General features: G+C 45.2%; 4 protein-coding genes across 5 annotated transcripts; 2 read left to right on the top strand and 2 right to left on the bottom strand.

The window, feature by feature from the left end:
• Nucleotides 1-85: 85 nt before the first annotated feature.
• LOC109476296 (tyrosine-protein kinase receptor Tie-1-like) lies at nt 86-3,711 on the bottom strand. The gene has a single exon (XM_019777207.1). The coding sequence runs from the start codon at nt 3,513-3,515 to the stop codon at nt 675-677; it is 2,841 nt and encodes a 946-aa protein (XP_019632766.1). The 5' UTR covers nt 3,516-3,711; the 3' UTR covers nt 86-674.
• Nucleotides 3,712-4,776: 1,065 nt separating this feature from the next.
• Nucleotides 4,777-7,860, bottom strand: LOC109476305 (kelch-like protein 12). The gene is made up of 2 exons (XM_019777218.1): nt 7,778-7,860; nt 4,777-7,049 (listed from the first exon to the last, which is right to left on the bottom strand). The coding sequence occupies exon 2, from the start codon at nt 7,031-7,033 to the stop codon at nt 4,832-4,834; it is 2,202 nt and encodes a 733-aa protein (XP_019632777.1). The 5' UTR covers nt 7,034-7,049; nt 7,778-7,860; the 3' UTR covers nt 4,777-4,831.
• A 1,157-nt stretch (nt 7,861-9,017) lies between these two features.
• On the top strand, nt 9,018-16,204 carry LOC109476253. The gene is given in 3 exon segments (XM_019777137.1): nt 9,018-11,937; nt 14,200-15,976; nt 15,978-16,204. Coding segments are annotated over 3 exon segments (4,812 nt in total). The 5' UTR covers nt 9,018-9,109; the 3' UTR covers nt 16,185-16,204.
• Nucleotides 16,205-17,202: 998 nt separating this feature from the next.
• LOC109476359 lies at nt 17,203-21,277 on the top strand. 2 transcript variants are annotated; one of them, XM_019777292.1, is made up of 3 exons: nt 17,203-17,319; nt 17,960-18,067; nt 19,557-21,277. In XM_019777292.1, the coding sequence occupies exons 2-3, from the start codon at nt 17,968-17,970 to the stop codon at nt 20,063-20,065; spliced, it is 609 nt and encodes a 202-aa protein (XP_019632851.1). In that variant the 5' UTR covers nt 17,203-17,319; nt 17,960-17,967; the 3' UTR covers nt 20,066-21,277. The 2 variants fall into 2 exon arrangements, with proteins under 2 accessions (XP_019632851.1, XP_019632852.1); XM_019777293.1 differs by lacking the exon at nt 17,203-17,319 and adding an exon at nt 17,604-17,688.
• Nucleotides 21,278-21,354: the final 77 nt, after the last annotated feature.

Raw genomic sequence — 21,354 nt, 5'->3', positions numbered from 1 at the left:
AAATTAAAAGATAAGTAGTATTTAGAGAATGTAATTATAGCAACAGTCTAGTGAGTATTCATGGGATCTAACATGTTAGAGCATTACTACACAATAGCCACAGTAGTCTACGAAGCGTAACAAGTCCATTGGACATTAATCCCAAGGAAGTTGTAACACTTTTGGCAGAGAGGGCTAATTTGTATCGTGCCGACAAAATTGAAACAACAAGCAGAACAAACGCTTCAAGTGTGAAATAATGAAAATATGGGAAGCATTGGTAGTAATGTCAACTTCAGACAGATTTCCTCACTGAAGTTGCAATTTATGCCTTCGAACACCTTTGAACAGCTGTTCGGTCATCCGCCATGACGTTACTAGTACCGTGAATGAAACAGCCGGCACAAATCACCCAATATCTGCTTGGAAAACAGCTATATATTACCGCACACCTAGAAGGCCGCGGCATTAATGACCTGTTCAACAAGTCCATCAAAATTGGGGTGTCTTGTGAACTATTACATGACCCATGAAAACTGCTACGGTATGAAGAGAACAACGTGCATCATATCGCGCATACTATCAGACGACATGCCAAACTACATAACAATGCAACAAATAGATCGTGAGTTACAGCTGCGAACATACAGACACGACTTATGCCAATACTCCGAGGAGGTCACTGGCATTCACAATTACAACGCAGTCTCAATTTGAATGGCTTCGGGTGGGAGCAGTGCACGTCTCAGTTGCAGCAGTCTCTTCTCTATCCCTTCTGGAGTCGGTCTTGTAGCGGGAACGTCGCGCCAACACGCCCTCATCAGTCGGTACAGGTCCTCCGGACACTCCGGCGGCCTGTTCATCCTTATCCCTTGCCTCAGGACCCCTACCATCTGAAGAAAAGTGAGCTGCATTCTGCCATCGTAGCACGGATCTTGTCCCAGCGTGGCGATCTCCCACAGCAGCACGCCGAAGGACCAGACGTCACTCTGACAGGTGTACTCGCCGGTCTCGATGGACTCCAGCGCCATCCACTTCAGCGGCAGGAGTTCGTCAAGGCCTGGCCGGTTGGCTCGCACATACTGAGTGGTGGCGTACACATCTCTGGCCAGTCCAAAATCAGCCAACTTGGCCACGTCATCGGCAGTGATGAGGACGTTACGAGCGGCCACGTCACGATGGGCGATTCTCAGGCGCTCTAGCTCTTGCAGAGCTCGTGCTACATGAACTGCGTATCCTAGAAGATTTTCCAGTAGATACTCCTGATTGTTGTTCTTTATCCCTCGTAAGAAGCCTAAGAGATCGCCTTTTGGGGCATATTCTAGAAGGATGTACTTCTCCGCAGACTTGGTGATGAGCCCCACAAGTCGAACGATGTTGGACTCATTGCGATCGTTGTCGTCTTGTCCCTGCACTTGGTGCACGGCTACCAGTATGGCTGCTTCCCTGTAGAAGTCACGATAGGACTGCGCGTCCTCCACGCGAACTGCTTTGGCGGCGACGTCTAGATCTAGCTGTCCTCCAGCCGTGCGTAGCTGTGCCCTTCTGACTTTCCCAAACATCCCTTCCCCTATCAGGGGACCAGGAGTGAGATGGCGGGCCTTCTTCTCCCAACGCCCGAGCCAGCCCGGCTGTAGAGTCTGTGCTAGATCCTGCTCCATTCTCCTCAGCTCGAAAAGTATCTTTTCTTCCTCGCCTGTATCAGGTACGGAGTAAGCCAGAAATCCTGTTTTGAAGAGTATGGTCGTCACTATGGCAACCAGCAGGACTAAAGAGCCTAGCGGGATCAGGATTTCCAGCAATGGTTGATCTCTGCTTGTCTGCAATTGGTCACAGTACCGTCCCGTCCACGGTGTTACACATGTGCAGCTACCGTCCACGTTGTTGCATGTGGCGTTGTTCTTACAAACACAAGGCTGCTGGCATCTCCACCCGAAAAGACCGCTCGGGCACGGCTTGCCGCAGTTGTTTCCGTACCAGCCATCGGTGCAGTTACACCTTCCTCCGCTAGGACTGCAGCTCGCCTCATTCTGGCAGCTGCAGCGTTTTGTACAGTCTTTACCGTACGTGCCACGGGGACATTTTGTCTGACACCTGGTTCCCGTCCATCCCGGCGGACAGACACAACCGGCCCTCCGGTCACAGCTGGCACCTTGCAGGCAATCACACAATTCGTGACAATCGGCACCCTTGCGGTTCGATAGGCAATGCACATCAAGAGCCATTGATGCATTTAAAGTGAGTCCATCTTTGTCAAGAACCACGCAAATGTAATAACCACTATCTTCAAGTTGTATGTTTGCGACAAGTACAGACATGTGGTTCTCGCCACTAACCAGTTTCTCTGATCCATTTGGAAATCGCAGAGACATGACTTTGGTATCAAGGTTGTGTGCTCTACAGTGAAAAGCCACATTGCGGGAAGTGTAGATTTGACGAGGGTCGCTAGGTGTCGTGGTTATCGAAACGTCTGGCTTGGGAATGTCACAGGCCACTCCTTTCCAGCCGGGGGCACATTTGCAGGCGCCGTTAAACCCGTGGCAGCGGGCGCCGTTCTTACAGATACAGTTCTTATTACAGAAGAAGCCGTATTTTCCAATAGGGCAACCTATGGGACGTACTTCTATATCTGCATATTCAATGCTTGCTATTTCTATCCTGGCGTTGCCGTGGAAGGCCCTGACTGGAGGATGTAGAAATGTTGGAAAGTTGCAGGAATATAACTTCGCATCTCTCCCATGAAAAATGCACGTTAAAAACAGGATAAAGTTTTCTCTAGCTCTCATGTCGTTTACGATGGATCCGATCGACTTAGGGTATTTCTGGAGTCTTGATTCGTCGTCGCGTAATGTCCAAAACAACTCACCTAACAAATCGTGATTATCAGACCCCACACTACATGTCGGTTGACGTACGCCGTTATCGTATATATCTTTTAATGTTATAAGAGTATCAGCCCAAGTTGTGTATGTAGCTAAATGGAAAGTACAGTCACTGTTGTTTGTGTCAGCCCTCCAAGGATCATAGGTATTACCGTGAAAGAAGTCATCCTTCCAACGCTGTTTTATGTACAGGACATCGCCGTTAGTGGTCAGCACTTCCTCACTTGACGTAAAACTAAAGAGTAAATTTGATACTCGACCTTTAGGATTGGTAGGTGTTTCGCATGTTTCGTTGTACACAGGTGGATAGCCCATAACGTCAGTCAACTGCACCTCGACACTGGTGCTATACAATCCCCTGTGAATGTTGAGCAGATATGCCGACTCTACAGACCAGTCCAGAGGGTTGGCGACCAGAATGGTGCAGTTTTTGGTCACGTTGAAGCGAAAATGCGGATCCCCGTCCATTTTGGTACACGGAAGTTCCGCCTTGTCTCGAAGTTGGGTCCTAGGTAGGGTAAATATGGCCTGTCCGACAGCCACGTTTTCTGGTACGGAGACTCGAAACTCTTCTGTTGTAGCTGAGGTCTGGCGAGTAAATATCAGGTAAATAACAATCATGAGAGGCGTCGTCTGTAGGTAGTGCACCGCCATGATTCTGTCGTGAAGGAAACACAATAGGTACGTCAGACCCACTCTAAGAGCCACTCTACTTTTACGTTGGTAACACAACAGCTACAGGCCATTGGGAAGTTACACGTTGTATGTTGTTTTTCCACCTACGTTGTTGGTGCAAAATTGTCGCTCCAATTTTACTACTAGCATCAGCAAAATTTGGATGCCAACTCAACTTTAAACGTTGAAATTGAGTTCTAATAAGAAACGTTGTCAATAGTGCTAGTGTTAATCATGATCAACGCAGAATGCGTCCACCCACCTGCAAAATGTACGTCACGGCAAACTTTGGCAGTGTAGGCTTTTCACGTTAGCGAAGCAAAACTGAGCGTTTAATGTCCCTCTTAACAATTATCACCAACTTCCCCTGACAGGGAATAATCAATGAATACACACAACATGACAACACTGCCATGAGGTAGCCTGAAGTTTGACTGAGTAAACAGACCTCTGGCGTATTTTTTCTGACTCTGACAAAAAATAGGCAATGGATATGGACTGCTTTGTCCTATGATATTTCCTCTCTGTATCGAAATACCTTGAAGAAAGGGCAATGCCTTAGCTTGAAAGGAATACTGATGCATTGTATGGGCAAAGCTCCTAACATTCATTTATTTATTTGAACTTTGTCACAAAGACATGACAGGGGGAACAGGCAGATGCTTTTTCCTCGCCCCCTGTCCAGAATCAATATATTTGATACAATGGTATCATTTGTACCTGTATTTACAACCAAGAAAAGTGTTATGGAGAACACGGGGAACTGTCCCGAATGCAGAACTTTTGTTTAATTTCATCTTAGATGACTTTTTTATCCGTTATGCTACATATGTACGAATACCGGCAATTTCACAACATGTTTTTCTTTTGTATCACTCCACAGGCCAGGAGTAATGTTAACTTTGGCTAACCCGGCACCCCACAAGCTTGAGCTACTACCTTGCTTATGTGAATATTTTTCTGATCCCTATGTCCAGTTGATTATTGATAAGGGTCGACAAGGTACACAGGTACTCCAGAGGACACTAGAGGTTATCATTTGCAAAACAAATGTATAATGTTTTACCTAACGCTCTGTTCATCCTAACTCAAGCAAATCCAAATATATGGTGACACTAACCTCCCCTACAACTCGCAACAAAATATAATCCAACACCACAGGGCGTCTGGTCTATGTTATGAAGAAACATAGAGAAGAAGAAGAAACAACATATTCAAACAAATGTTTTCCTTAAAACTTCTACGAAGGTAAAACATAACTACCATGAAGTCAAACGGAGGTTAAGATTACCACCTCAATCTGCTCCATCTTTCTTGTTCTTCATTTTTGCAAAGTCCCTACAGTACCACCCAAAGCTACTCTTTTTGGTGTCAAGAAAGCAGTGACCAAACACGCCAAAGGGCAGGAATGTGCCTCTCCGCGCTCCCCTAATCCTGTCATCTGTGTCAACCCTGTAGCTGTCTATCACGTTTATGAAGTCCTCATCCAGTTCAAATCCAGACTTGCGCCAACCATATGCACTTAGGTAGTTCCATTGTAATCCGAAAGGGATGGAAACCTTTGATAGGGTAGCTGTTTGGGCATGGTAGGTGAACACATTGTTATAGCGGCTGTGATCTTCAGATAATAGGATATACAAATTGTCTTCCACAACGGTTGTCAGGGGTGTGACTCTCGTGTGTGGTTGTGCGTCGCAGTCCGAGCAGGTATACGTCCAGTTACCTGTTTCAACGTTAAAGGCGTGCACGCAGACCTTTCTGGATTTCAACCCTGAATAATCATAGCCCGACAACCCGTAGGAGAGATAGCCTGGTTTAACTTCCCGACGTTTTATTGTGTTCTTTAACACCTGCAAGAGAACAAGGCTACCCCCAAAGGCTGTCACCGTTAAGTCTGACCATGTGTCTATTGTTGGTAGCGTAACCGGTGTTGTCCAAAGCCCCTTTTCAAGGTCGAAGCAATCCATGCACATTTGAGACGTATCTTCAACGTCACCCCCAACTAGGAAGAGTTTCCCGTCAACGACCGCGGACTGATGTCCTGCCCTGCCGCCAGGCATGTCGGGTAGCTTCGTCCAGGTGTCTGTTGGGACGTCATACTGAAAGGCTTGTCTGGATGTTTCAGTATGAGGAACATCACCGTCACCGACGAGATGCAGAGGATGGGCGCGTCCGCCGGTCACGTACAGGCGTCTTCCTGCACGCGTGACACTCATGTACCCAGGAGCAGTCGTAGGTAGGTCTGTGATGTGGTAGCACTGCTCAGTGTCGGGGTCGAAGCAAATTATACTTTGCAGCGGCATCGGTTGTGTGTACGCTTCATCACTAGACTGTTCTTTCGTGACATCTTTCCAACCACCGACAATTATTGCCAAGTCGTCCGATAAACCGATTCTGAGTCTACTTCTAGTCATACCGAGGAGGTTTATAACTTCCTCGGTCGCACCTCCTTCTGCCTGCAGTTCCTGTGCACCGCGGAGATGTTCTTCCTTGGCTGCTCTGATGCTTGCCAGACATTCAGAAGACTGTCGTACAACAGGGTGAGACTCTAGTATCTCTAGCACTCTGACCTTGACACATGATAAGTGAATTGTTCGCAAAATCCGCGCCACTGCTGTCTTGCGACCTTCGGGATCATGGTCGAGCCACCGTATTACAGAAGTGACAACGTCCGCTTCGTCGCCAACTGGCAGCTCCTCGTTAATGAGAAGACGCAACAGATTCTGCGTTGAAAGGGTCAAAAACTCTTCACCTTGTCTGACCTGTCTAAAATGTGACACTGCCAGGGACGTTGCTTGCTTTTCCAGTGCGGAAAATCCGTACATATCGGCAAGCTGCATGACACCGACACAGTTTGAAGGGCAGAGGTTGCTTTGGATGAACTCACGGCAATATTCGGAGATCTTGTCAAACTGCAGCATGTGTGATGCCTGCAGAATGTCTTGTACATCGTCTTCACAGATGCAAATCTCTCCCGTATACAAGAAGTCCAGGATCTTGGAGAAGCTGTTTGGGGTTATCCCGCGCAGTCGCACCACCCTTGACTTCCGTTCGGCGAGTTTTGAGGAGAACATGGCTTTGAAGTACGGTGTGGAGGCCAACACGGCACGATGACAAGGAAACCTCCTGTTTTCTACCTTCACTACAACATCAACGAATTCACCGGTCTCACGTTGACTGGCAAGCTCAGCAAGGAGCTGATGACTGTGGGCAGCCTGTCGAAAGCGTCGGGAGTTATAGGATTTTCCGTCGTCCTTTCTTACGTCATCAGCAGGATCACAGTCATGGTCACTTTGGGATCCTCCGTAGTCAGCATTTTCATAATCATCATAATCATGGCTTTCATAATCATAGTCATCATGATCATTGTAGTCCCCATAATCATCATAGTCCCCATAATCATCATAGTCCCCACAAGCACCATAGTCCCCAAAATAAGAACCAGGATGAAGACCATGGGATTCACAATAATCAATATGCGATTCAGCCCAGGACATCGTGGTTGTTCTTCCCCTAAAGATCAGATGAAGAAAATAAGAACAATTAGTCCACGGGATAGACCTCCAAATTACACATGTTGGTCCCACCTGAGGTGGCAAATTCTCATTGTGGTCTGTGGAATACATTTTGATATGGCAGGCTTCTCAGTGTAGTAGCTTTGACCTTGCTGACATTGGATTTTGACCCCATATGGACCACGCCCTAACGGAGTGGCAAATATATATATTACATAATTTTTTCTATGTAACTTCATGGTTTGATAAAACAGGAAAGACGGATTACAAAGATGATAATTCTGTTTCAATATACCAGTTCTATGAAAAGCCTTTAAAATTCGTTTTTCTCGTCGATTCTTAATGACATTTAACAAACGTTCACCGATTTTATATTCACAACTTTGTAACAAAAATTCAAAACAACACCAGCATCTGCCTTAGACTGTGCCTCCAAGCTGCTCCGTCGACTATGTTCTAATGTACGTCACACCCATTCTGCAAGAGCCACGTTTACTTTGGTAACACAACACCTACAGGCCATTGCCAAGTTAAACATTGTATGTTGTTTTTTCTCACCTACGTTGTTGGTGGGAAATTGTCACCCCAATTTTGCTACTAGTACTAGTGAAATTGGTGTACCAGCTGGAGCTCAACTTCAAACTTTGAAATTGTGTTCTAATAAGAAAAGTTATCCGTAGTGCTAGTGTTAATCATAATCAACACAGAATTTAATGGTCCACCCACCTGCAAAGAGTCAGGCACGGTAATCTTTGGGAGGGTAAACCGTTCGGCGCGGCGACGACGTCGGCGAAGCAAAACAGAGCATACAACGTTCCCCCTTTACAGTTCTAATTAACTTCCCCTGACAGGGAACAGTTATGAAAGGTTACAACAGTACTGTCGTCGTTGAAAGGTCCGTAGGTACGAGTGTCGCTGCCTCAAGCATGACTGAGTAAACAGATCTGGCGTACTAGTATTTTTTCTGTCTCTGACAGACAAAAAGGCAATATGATATGGACTGCTTTCAAGTGTGTTCTTTGTCCTTTGATATTTTCTCTCTGTATCAAAATACCTTGAAGAAAGGACAATACTTTGAATGGAATTCTGATGCATTGTACGGGGAAAGCTCACAATAATATCATTTGTACCTGTATGTACTACCAAAACATGGGGAACTGTCCCAAATGCAGAACTTTTTTAAATTAAATTTTATTTTAGATCATTTTTTTATCCTTCATGCTAAATATGCACGAATGCCGGCAATTTCACAACATTTTTTCTTTTGTATCACTCCACAGGCCAGGAGTAATATTGACTATGGGTAACCCAGCACCCAACAAAAGGCGCCTGGTAGAACAAACAAAAATAACAAAATAAGTTGTCGGCAATGTGTAGGACTTTTGTTCAGCATACCTCCCAGTGATTGCATTAGCCACTTGCATTTGTTTATTGAACGCACCATCCCGGCGATCAGGCAAAAAGGCTACACAACCATCCGCGCGCGAACTAATACCAGAAAGTCTTCGATGGACTATCAACATTACGCAACCCATAAAGACTACAATTAACAGGCTTTTCAGAAAATATAAAGATACAGTATCTATACAGTTAGTACGATATAGGGTATATCGCGACCGTAAAGCATAAACAAAACAAAATCACGTTTCCGGCGATTTACTGCGCAGTTATTCAGACTCTGGTCAGATTTAAGGAACCATATAGACGTTTCTTCCTGACTATTGTGTTTCCTTCACGACAGAATCATGGCTGTGCACTACCTACATTTAAGGAACTATATAGACGTTTACGACATATTTGGACATTTTCGCTGGTTAACCACTGTCGGTGGGTAACGAAATTTCTTCTTTTTCCTTTTTTAGAAAATTGATACGCGCGCTCACGCTTGTCATCCACATAATATACTTGCTGTGACCTTAACGGCAAATACTAAACGGAACCAGGTGTCAGACAAAATGTCCCCATGGCACGTACGGTAAAGACTGGTCAGATTTAAACTCCAAACTGGAACCATACATACGTTTGTTCCTCATATTGTGCTTCCTTCACGACAGAATCATGGCGGTGCACTACCTACAGACGACGCCTGTGATGATTGTTATGTACCTGATATTAACTCGCCAGACCACAGCTACAACAGAAGAGTTTCGAGTCTCCGTACCAGAAAACGTGGCTGTCGGACAGGCCATATTTACCCTACCTAGGACCCAACTTCGAGACAAAGCGGAACTTCCGTGTGCCAAAATGGACGGGGATCCGCATTTTCGCTTCAACATGACCGAAAACTGCACCATTATGGTCGCCAACCCTCTGGACTGGTCTGTAGAGTCGGCATATCTGCTCAACATTCACAGGGGATTGTATAGCACCAGTGTCAAAGTGCAGTTGACTGACGTTGTAGGCTACCCTCCTGTGTACAACGAAACATGCGAAACACCTACCAATCCTAAAGGTGGAGTATCGAATTTACTCTTTAGTTTTACGTTAAGTACGGAAGTGCTGACCACTAACGGTGATGTTCTGTACACAAGACAGCGTTGGAACGATGACGCATTCCACGGTACTACCTATGATCCTTGGAGGGCTAACACAAACAACGGTGACTGCACTTTCCATTTAGCTACATACACAACTTGGGCTGATGATCTCATTACATTACAAGATATATATGATAACGGCATACGTCAAATGACATGTAGTGTGGGGTCTGGTGATCACGATTTGTTAGGTGAGTTGTTTTTTAGAGGACGCGAGAACGAATCAAGACTTCAGAAATTAAGAAAGTTTGTTCCTAACTCTATCGTAGAGGACAAGAATATCAAGTATTTCGTATTGTCCACGTGCATTTTTCCTGCGAAAGAAGCGAAGTTATATTCCTGCAACTTTCCAACATCTCTTAATCCCCCAGTCAGGTCCTTGATCAACCCTGGTACCAGGATAGAAATAGCAAGCATTGGATATGCAGATATAGAAGTACGACCAATAGGCTGCCCTGTTGGAAAATACGGCTTCTTCTGTAATAAGAACTGTATTTGTAAGAACGGCGCCCGCTGCCACGGGTTTAACGGCGCCTGCAAATGTGCCCCCGGCTGGAAAGGTGTGGCCTGTGACATTCCCAAGCCAGACGTCTCGATAACCACGACACCTAGCGACCCTCAACGAATCTACACTTCCCGCAATGTGGCTTTACATTGTAGGGCACACAACATTGATGTTGAAGTCATGTCTCTGCGATTTCCAAATGGATCGAAGAAACTGGTTAGTGGAGAGAACCACATGACTGTACTTGTCGCAAACATACAACTTGAAGATAGTGGATATTACATTTGCATGGTTCTTGACAAAGATGGACTTGCTCTAAATGCATCAATGGTTCTTGATGTGAATTGCCCACCGAACCGCAAGGGTGTTGATTGTGATGAAGTGTGTGATTGCCTGCAAGGTGCCAGCTGTGACCGGATGGCCGGTTGTGTCTGTCCGCCGGGATGGACGGGAACCTGGTGTCAGACAAGGTGTCCCCGTGGCACGTACGGTAAAGACTGTACAAAACGCTGCAGCTGCCAGAATGAGGCGAGCTGCAGTCCTAGCGGAGGCAGGTGTAACTGCACCGACGGCTGGTACGGAAACGACTGCGGCAAACCGTGTCCGAGCGGTCTTTTCGGGTGGAGATGCCAGCAGCGTTGTGTTTGTAAGAACAACGCCACATGCAATATCGTGGACGGTAGCTGCACATGTGTAACACCGTGGACGGGACGGTACTGTGACCAATTGCAGACAACCAGAGATCAACCATTGCCGGAAATCCTGATCCCGATAGGCTCCTTAGTCCTGCTGGTTGCCATAGTGATGGCCATACTCTTTAAATCAGGATTTCTGGCTTACTCCGTGCCTGAAACAGGCGAGGAAGAAAAGATACTTTTCGAGCTGAGGAGAATGGAGCAGGACCTAGCACAGACTCTACAGCCGGGCTGGCTCGGGCGTTGGGAGAAGAAGGCCCGCCATCTCACTCCTGGTCCCCTGATAGGGGAAGGAATGTTTGGGAAAGTCAGAAGGGCACAGCTACGCACGGCTGGAGGGCGGCTAGACGTCGCCGCCAAAGCAGTTCGCGTGGAGGACGCGCAGTCCTATCGTGACTTCTACAGGGAAGCAGCCATACTGGTAGCCGTGCACCAAGTGCGGGAACAAGCCGGCAACGATCTCGAGTCCAACATCGTTCGACTTGTGGGGCTCATCACCAAGTCTGCGGAGAAGTACATCCTTCTAGAATATGCCCCAAAAGGCGATCTCTTAGGCTTCTTACGAGGGATAAAGAACAACAATCAGGAGTACCAACTTGAAAATCTTCTAGGATACGCAGTTCATATAGCACGTGCTCTGCAAGAGCTAGAGCGCCTGAGAATCGCCCATCGTGACGTGGCCGCTCGTAACGTCCTCATCACTGCCGATGACGTGGCCAAGTTGGCAGATTTTGGACTGGCCAGAGATGTGTACGCCACCACTCAGTATGTACGAGCCAACCGGCCAGGCCTTGACGAACTCCTGCCGCTGAAGTGGATGGCGCTGGAGTCCATCGAGACCGGCGAGTACACCTGTCAGAGTGACGTCTGGTCCTTCGGCGTGCTGCTGTGGGAGATCGCCACGCTGGGACAAGATCCGTGCTACGATGGCAGAATGCAACTCACTTTTCTCCAGATGGTGGGGATTCTGAGGCAAGGAACACGGATGAACAGGCCGCCGGAGTGTCCGGAGGACCTGTACCGACTGATGAGGGCGTGTTGGCGCGACGTTCCTGATACAAGACCGACTCCAGAAGGGATAGAAAAGAAACTGATGCAACTGAGACGTGCACTGATCCCACCCGAAGCCATTCAAATGGAGACAGCCTTGTAACTTGTAATCATTGTGAATGTCACTTGGAAGCAAAACTTTATAGTACGAACTTTTGTTACCTCCTGAATGAGGTCAGTGACCTCCGCATACTATAAGAAAAAGTCGCGTCTGTATGTTCGCAGCTGTAACTCACTATCCCTTTGATGCATTGATATGTAGTTTGGCGTGTCGTCCGCTAGTATGTGCGACATCGACATAATGCACTTTTTTTTACCGTAGCAGCTACATTGGTCATTTCATATTTCACAAAACACCTCTATTTTGATGGACTTGTGGAACAGGTCAATAATTTTGTCGGCCTTCGTGGGTGTGCGGTAATAGCGATTTTCCAAGCAGATATTGGGTGGTTTGTGACAACTATTTTGTTCACGGTAGTAGGGTCATGGCGGATGGCTGAAGAGCTATCGGTGTTTTAACTAGTGCAAATTTGTCTGATATTGACATTTACTGCCGTTACTTAGCACATTTTTCGTTATCATTTCATGCTTCAAGTGTTTGTTATGATTCTATGAAGTTGTTTCAATTTTGTCGGCACGATACACCTTCGCTCACTCCGCCAAGTGATACAACTTCACGTATGTCCAATGGACACTTGTTACACCTTCGTAGTGCCTATTGTGTTGTGATACTCTATAATGTTAGATTAGATCCGATGAATGCTCAGTAGACTGTTACATTACTGTTACATTATATTACTGTTACATTTCCAAAGACTACTTCTTTTTTTTAACAGGAAAAATTTGATTTGCTGAAAATCTGTAGCATTCATTGGATGATCCATTTATCTGTACTGTAGCTATAGCTAAAATACAATTCCACTTGTAACTAAGAAACAGTACGTTTGAGTAGTTAACAGTATTATCTGTCCTTAATTGTAGATGAGTATGTCCCTCGATGAACTAGGTTGAAATCTAAATAAAACAATTATAGCAAAACGGGTTGTCGTACCATCTTGAGCTGCTACTACACTTGACTTTACACTGCATATTCATATGCAATGTGTTAACACTAAAATAGAGCAATGCCATCCAACGCGAGCAACTGTGTCTCAAATTTGCTTGATTCCCGATGATAACCCAACTGGCAGACGTTTACGACGTATCTGCCCATTTTCGGTAAGTTGACCACCGTCACAGTCTTTTTAAATCAGACGAAAATTGATGCACGCGCTGATGCGACGTCATCTATAAAAATGACTTGCTGTGGCCTTAACAACATATAATGAACAACTCATGATTGCAAGCAGTCAATCAGGCATGAAGTTGCAAAACCAGTTATACTACGTAACAATTAAGGTCAAAGGACGAAGACAGTTGCCTTCGGGGGTGACAACTTGGCACATATTTATGGTACGAAACATACAGACGTTTCTTCTTTAAATTGTGTTTCGTTCACGACAGAATCATGGCCGTGCACTACCTACAGACGACACCTGTCATGATTGTTATTTACCTGATATTAACTCGCCAGACCACAGCTACAACAGAAGAGCTTCGAGTCTCCGTATCAGAAAACGTGGCTGTCGGACAGGCCATATTTACCCTACCTAGGACCCAACTTGGAGACAAAGCGGAACTCCCATGTGCCAAAATGGACGGGGATCCGCATTTTCGCTTCAACGTGACCAAAAACTGCACCATTCTGGTCGCCAACCCTCTGGACTGGTCTGTAGAGTCGGCATATCTGCTCAACATTCACAGGGAAATGTACAACACCAGTGTCAAAGTGCAGTTGACTGACGTTGTGGGCTATCCACCTGTGTACAACGAAACATGCGAAACTCCTACCAATCCTAAAGGTCGAGTATCAGATTTACTCTTTAGTTTTACGTTAAGTACGCAAGTGCTGACCACAAACGGTGATGTTCTGTACACAAGACAGCTTTGGAAGGATATCCCCTACACCCGCACTACTCACGATCCTTGGAGGACTGACACAAACAACAGTGACTGTACTTTCCATTTAGCTACCTACACAACTTGGGCTGATGATCTCATTACAATAAAAGATATATATGATAACGGTCTACGTCAAATTGCATGTAGTGTGGGATCTGATAATCACGATTTGTTAGGTGAGTTATTTTTAATAGGACTCGAGGATGAATCAAGACTTCAGAAATTAAGAAAGTTTGTTCCTAACTCCTTCGTAGACGACAGGAAAGAGAACTTTATCGTGTTTATAACATGTATTTTTCCTGTGAAAGAAGCGAAGTTATATTCCTGCAACGTACCATCATTTCTACAACCCACAATCAGGACCCAAGTGGCTGGCACCAGGGTAGAAATAACAAGCATTGAATATGCAGATATAGAACTACGCCCCACAGGCTGCCCTGTTGGAAAATACGGCTTCTTCTGTGATAAGAACTGTATCTGTAAGAACGGCGCCCGCTGCCACGGGTTTAACGGCGCCTGCAAATGTGCCCCCGGCTGGAAAGGTGTGGCCTGTGACATTCCCAAGCCAGACGTGTCGATAACCACGGCACCTAGCAACCCTCAACGAATCTACACTTCCCGCAATGTGAGTTTACATTGTAGGGCACACAACCTTGATGCCAAAGTCATGTCTCTGCGATTTCCAAATGGATCAGAGATTATGAAACTGGTTAGTGGCGAGAACCACATGACTGTACTTGTCGCAAACATACAACTTGAAGATAGTGGTTATTACATTTGCATGGTTCTTGACAAAGATGGACTTGCTCTAAATGCATCAATGGTTCTTAATGTGCATTGCCCACCGAACCGCAAGGGTGCCGATTGTGATGAAGTGTGTGATTGCCTGCAAGGTGCCAGCTGTGACCGGAGGGCCGGTTGTGTCTGTCCGCCGGGATGGACGGGAACCAGGTGTCAGACAAAATGTCCCCGTGGCACGTACGGTAAAGACTGTACAAAACGCTGCAGCTGTCAGAATGAGGCGAGCTGCAGCCCTAGTGGAGGCAGGTGTAACTGCACCGACGGCTGGTACGGAAACAACTGCGGCAAACCGTGCCCGAGCGGTCTTTTCGGGTGGAGATGCCAGCAGCGTTGTGTTTGTAAGAACAACGCCACATGCAACAGCGTGGACGGTAGCTGCACATGTGTAAAACCGTGGACGGGACGGTACTGTGACCAATTGCAGACAAGCAGAGATCAACCATTGATGGAAATCCTGATCCCGCTAGGCTCCTTAGTCCTGCTGGTTGCCATTGTGATGGTCATACTCTTTAAATCAGGATTTCTGGCTTGCTCCGTGCCTGAAACAGGCGAGGAAGAAAAGATACTTTTCGAGCTGAGGAGAATGGAGCAGGACCTAGCACAAACTCTACAGCCGGGCTGGCTCGGGCGTTGGGAGAAGAAGGCACGCCATCTCGCTCCTGGTCCCCTGATAGGGGAAGGAATGTTTGGGAAAGTCAGAAAGGCACAGCTACGCACGGCTGGAGGGCGGCTAGACGTCGCCGCCAAAGCAGTTCGCGTGGAGGACGCGCAGTCCTATCGTGACTTCTACAGGGAAGCAGCCATACTGGTAGCCGTGCACCAAGTGCAGGGACAAGACGACAACAATCGCAATGAGTCCAACATCGTTCGACTTGTGGGGCTCATTACCAAGTCTGCGGAGAAGTACATCCTTCTAGAATATGCCCCAAAAGGCGATCTCTTAGGCTTCTTACGAGGAATAAAGAACAACAATCAGGAGTACCAACTTGAAAATCTTCTATTATACGCAGTTCATATAGCACGAGCTCTGCAAGAGCTAGAGCGCCTGAGAATCGCCCATCGCGACGTGGCCGCTCGTAACGTCCTCATCACTGCCGATGACGTGGCCAAGTTGGCTGATTTTGGACTGGCCAGAGATGTGTACGCCACCACTCAGTATGTACGAGCCAACCGGCCAGGCCTTGACGAACTCCTGCCGCTGAAGTGGATGGCGCTGGAGTCCATCGAGACCGGCGAGTACACCTGTCAGAGTGACGTCTGGTCCTTCGGCGTGCTGCTGTGGGAGATCGCCACGCTGGGACAAGATCCGTGCTACGATGGCAGGGTTCATCTGACTTTTTCTCCAGATGGTGGGGATTCTGAGGCAAGGGATAAGGATGAATATGCCGCCGGAGTGTCCGGAGGACCTGTACCGACTGATGAGGGCGTGTTGGCGCGACGTTCCTGATACAAGACCGACTCCAGAAGGGATAGAGAAGAGACTGATGCAACTGAGACGTGCACTGCTCCCACCCGAAGCCATTCAAATGGAAACTGCGTTGTAATCATGGCAAATATCTACTTGAATGAAAACGTTTTAAGTGTTGCGAACTGTAATTACGCTTTCGTAGTGGCTGTTGTGTTGTAATGCTTTATCATGTTAGAGGCAATGAATGCTTACTAGAGTTATATGAATTGTATTGTATTGTATTCAACGATATTTATTTACCAGAACCTTAACCCTCTATAGGATCCGGCGCTATACACATATGAAAAGCAAGAGATGAAACTGTCGTCATTTCTGACTTTTTAAGATTTTAATTGTTGTTAAATGTTGTCTGTAATTTTGAGTATTTTAGAGTTATAAAAAATTGTGATTCTAAGTACATGTAAAGGAATGTGTTATTCAGTCGGCGGACGTTGAAAAGCTTTTTGTTTTTTTTCTTCTACATAATAATAATGATAATGATAATAATAATGACTGCTTGAGTTGCTTAGTAACTGTCTTTGAGGCCACAGCAAGTAATTTTAATGGCGGTACCAAAAACAAGGACGCCTCACGTTGCTTCTTTCTGAGCTATTTCAAAAGCCTCAAGTATGAAATAACGAAAATGTGATAAGAAATGGCAGGAAATGTCAATATCAGACAGATTTCCTCATCTATGATATTGTTTATTTTGGCACCCCGAAATTTTTTTTTTTTTAAATTCCAATATGTAATCACAAGACGTGGTGACGACACACTCAAGTTTTTTCAACTTATATTAATGCCGCCACCAACACAGGGGACAAATACATGACAGGACAATGCTCATTTACACCTGAGCTAAGTGAGGAAAGTCGTGTAAAGTGCCTTTCCCAAGGGCACAAGATCGGTGGCATGTCAGGACTCGAACCCGGGACTCAAAGTTCCGAGTCGCGCACTCTGCCGCTACGCCACACGACCCCGAAATTGCAGTGGATGCCTTTAAGTACACTACTAGTATGTGATTGACACGAGCGTACTTATAGTGCGTGGGTCGCGCATACTCTAGTGGCACGTCTAGTGGTGTCTAGTTGTACCATTTACGTCACCCGTGCTGAAAGCTAGCGTGAAGGTAAACACCAGCCTGCATATCTGTATAAACCCAAGCACTGGGCCGGAATCTACCGCAGAAAGGACTGAACAACCATCGGTGTCACCACTCTGCTGACTTCCAGGTAAATATCTTGAATAACGGCGGAGTTGTGAATGTTTCAGACGATGCATTTCTTTAGTTTCAGATGCAATGCTTCTTTGCTATTATTTGAAACTAGAATACATCTTGCTGACTTTCATAATAATCACTTTAATGACGGTGCAGTTTTGAATGTTTCAGACGATGTATTTTAGTTTCAGATGAAAGGCGTATTTGCTATCCTTTCATCTGAAACTAAAATACATCCTATAGGCCTACTGAGATTCAGGTAAATTACTAGAGATGACAGTGTGCAGTTTTGAATGTTTTATACGATGTATTTTAGTTTCAGATAAAATGCTTCTTCAATTGCTACCTTTTCATCTGAAACTAAAATATTGCTGACTTTCAGGTAAGCTTCTAGAATGGCCGTGTACCTTTTTGAATGTTTCAGACGTGTTTTAGTTTCAGATGAAACGCTTTGATGTCCTTTCATCTGAAACTAAAATACATCCCTGCTGACTTTCAAGTAAATCTCTAGAATGGTTTCTAGATATGACAATATACTTTTGAATGTTTTAGACGATATATTTTAGATGAAATGCTTCTTTGCTAAAATAACAAAAACCAATAATAATAATTGATAATAATCAGACGTCCATTGTTTATTCCATTGTTTTCAGACATCAACATGAAGATAGTGTTTCTTCTGATAACGCTTCTGGCGGCCACTCAGGCACGAGAGGACCTGGTGCAGCAGTTAACAGCCAGGGCTACGAACCATCTGTCAGGTATACATGTATTCCTATAGCTTCATAGACTTCAGAGTTTATTAAAATATAAGCGGTGTACGCGAGGGCGCACCACTAGTCTTCTAATAATAATAACATACGATTACATACATTTATTACATTCTTCCATCAATATTATTACTTCCTAACCACCATTATCATTACTTAAACAATCAGTCCATTGCTAGTTGTAAAATGTTACTGCTAGAACAGTCGGAATCATTGCAATTCCATTGAGAGGTCAGTTTGTAGAACGTTAACGATTGGATGGTCTGTTAGGCTAGTGGTAAAAGAGTCCATACTTTGACGCTTCTATATCGCCAAACAAAGTATACAAAAGACGAAGACCTGTATGTCTTTTCTTTTTTGTTTTGAGTTGTCGTAAACCTATCCTACGACAAAACGCGTCTGCGGTCACATTCGCCAAGAACGTCGTACGAATTTGACGCCGTAGTATCAATTCAAATAAGCTGTGATAGCACCAACCGTCGAGCTGACTTTCTACAACTGGCGACAGTTTTACGACAGGTGCACAACTATCCCAAGAGTCCCAATTTGCGATCGTACGATGACCATACGATGTATGCACGTGTGTGACCTGGTTCTTAGCCGACAAACATACACGATATCCACATAACATGAAGTCCTTTAAGCATGCCAAAGCAAATTAAAAGACACGGGTTAAAACACATCTAGGTCGGAAATGTTTACAAAAGACAGTCGAGAAGCACTTTGACGCATCCCTACTGTCTTAGTATTTGTTTATTCTTTAATTAACTGCTTTTATACTGATCCCTTTCACTGACCGTACAGGATTATCTCTAAGATAACTGGAGAAAAGTAGGTATCACACACTGCAAAGATTCTGATAGAAAGCACGCGAGCTATCATAAATGCCAGAATACAAAGAACTCATTGTGCCATGACCCAAAAACAACAGCAAGTTGTCTGAAAGTAAAGGCAAGAAGTTCTTGTACCTTCTTTGTGATTAGGTTTTGATTTGTGACAAAACAGTTAACATTTCTGATACAAATTCTTGAGAATTTTCATTGCACTAAGTTATCATAATTGTCTTTACAGGTTTCAGAGTGTATCTTCACAACTTTTTTAATTTCAGTAGCTTTATAAATCACTCTCATATGACGTTTTTGTTGATTTTAGATTTATTTCTCTATTCATCTATCTATCTATGTATCCATCCATCATATATAGCCATCTATCTATCTATCTCTATCTACTAACTGTATACCTATTTCATTTTTCACACATTCACACATTCACACAGCAAAAAGCATACGCAGAACCTACAAGAAACATCGCTAATACGATCATCACACACACATAGAAACACACACACACACACACACAGCGAGGGAAGAGGGAGAGAGAGAAAGGGAGAGAAATATACCAACAACATCTCCATTTTTCGTGGAGGCAATAAGAAAAAACAGAACCCTGCTAACGGAAAATAATTTATCTTTACTTGCAGCCAGGACTGCTGCTGCAGAGGTCCTGGAGGATAACATCCGACCCCGGCACGACGGCAACCACATCCCCGCCGGTCTCCCCGACGACATCGCGGAAGAAATTAACGAGATCGGTCAACTCCTGGCCAACAACGACAAGGAGAAAGATGGCTCCGGCGACGACGAAGCCAACTTTCTTCCCGATAAACCGGAGAAGCCGGCAAAACCTGCCAAGAAGCAAGGAAAGGGTTCTAAGAAGGCCGGCAAAGGTTCCAAGAAGACGTCCGATGAGGCCGCGTCCGACCGCTTCATAGCAGACCGTGCTCCACCGCAGCAAAAGGGGGAGCCTGAGCGGGCTACCGGAGAGCTGGGCCCGGCAGATCTGGAGGCCATCCCGGCGTCCCTGCGGCGTTACATTCAGGCTCTGGAAGACCGTGAGCAGGTCCGTAAGCGGGAGGAGAAGGAGAAAGCTGCCGCTACCGCTGAAATCCGCAGCCTGCTTCTCGGGCTGACCCGCAAACGCCAGCAATAAGAAAGCACCTGTCAGTACTAGCCTGGTACCTTTCCGTTTTCAGCCATCTGGTCCCTATCAAAAAAATAATATTTTCGAAAGGGTACGAGATAGGGCTACCACGGTGAGAGAATATGGAAGGATTCCGGGCTAGTCTGTTACCACTCAAGATCTAGGTTACCGTTGACTCATATAATCATCGAAGATAACTTCAACTTTGATCTAGTAGATTCATTGATTTTTAACCTTCTTCCTACTGCCTATCCCTTAACCAACAGAGAAGGGCTAGCTACTTCAGTGTACTAAAGGTTAAGCCACGGGCAAAGCTCCCTTTATACTATACTAGCAAGAGAAAACTCACATTATTTCTAACATCTTGAAAAACATCTCTTTGTAACTCCGAATGAATATGTTGTACGTAAACGCGCTGTTCCATTTTCTCGCTAATATAAGCTAAGATGCTATTCATATCTACACGTACATTATAAACATGGACAATTGACTTCAAAGTTATCTTTTAGACAAAGGCTTTCGTAGCTTCACGAGCTAGCTATATATTTCTAAACACAGTGTAGATTGAAATACGCGGCACACTCATTTTGTGTCACCACAAACTACCGGAATGTAAGACAATACAATATTTATCTTTTAAGTTTGAACTAACACTTCGAAGCTGTACGTGATAATGTAACTCATAATGTAACTTAAAATCACATTTCGTATTACTGTATCTCATAAAATAACTACCAACTTAAAGCACTTGTACTTAATGCACTTGAGCTTGATCATCTCAAACTTAATGATCTCAATCTTAATGATCTCAATCTTAATGATCTCTACCTGTTCGACCAATAAAGTTAGACTACAAAGTTAAACTTATTTTTGACATACGATTCTATTACTAAGTGGACCTAAGTATTAGCCAGTTACCACTTATCCAGTTGCATGAGTGACATTTGTACTTTGGTTCTATGTATTATAAACCTGGATTATTACTCGCCAGAAGCAGTCGATCATTCAACTGTACTAAATTCCACCCCTATACCAGGTGTGGTTGTAGGTGCCTTCCACCCATCCGTACTATGTGTGCTATCCGTACTATGTGTACCGGACTGTGATGTTAGAGCATGCCGTATGCGACAGTTAGAAGATTAGGGTCAGAGTACTGGACTGGCAGCTGCCGGGCCATGTTGTACAGGCACGTGCAGCGACAGTAAAGGTCTGTCAGCTAGCATGGCCGTGGGGGGGGGGGGAGGGTCATCAACCCTGGCCAGAGGACCGTCCATTAACTTACCGATTGCAAGCCAAGA

The sequence above is a fragment of the Branchiostoma belcheri genome, unplaced genomic scaffold (assembly GCF_001625305.1).
Source record: "Branchiostoma belcheri isolate BF01 breed outbred unplaced genomic scaffold, Haploidv18h27 scaffold37, whole genome shotgun sequence".
Taxonomy (NCBI): Eukaryota; Metazoa; Chordata; class Leptocardii; order Amphioxiformes; family Branchiostomatidae; genus Branchiostoma; species Branchiostoma belcheri.
This window is presented reverse-complemented; position numbering and strand designations above follow the sequence as displayed.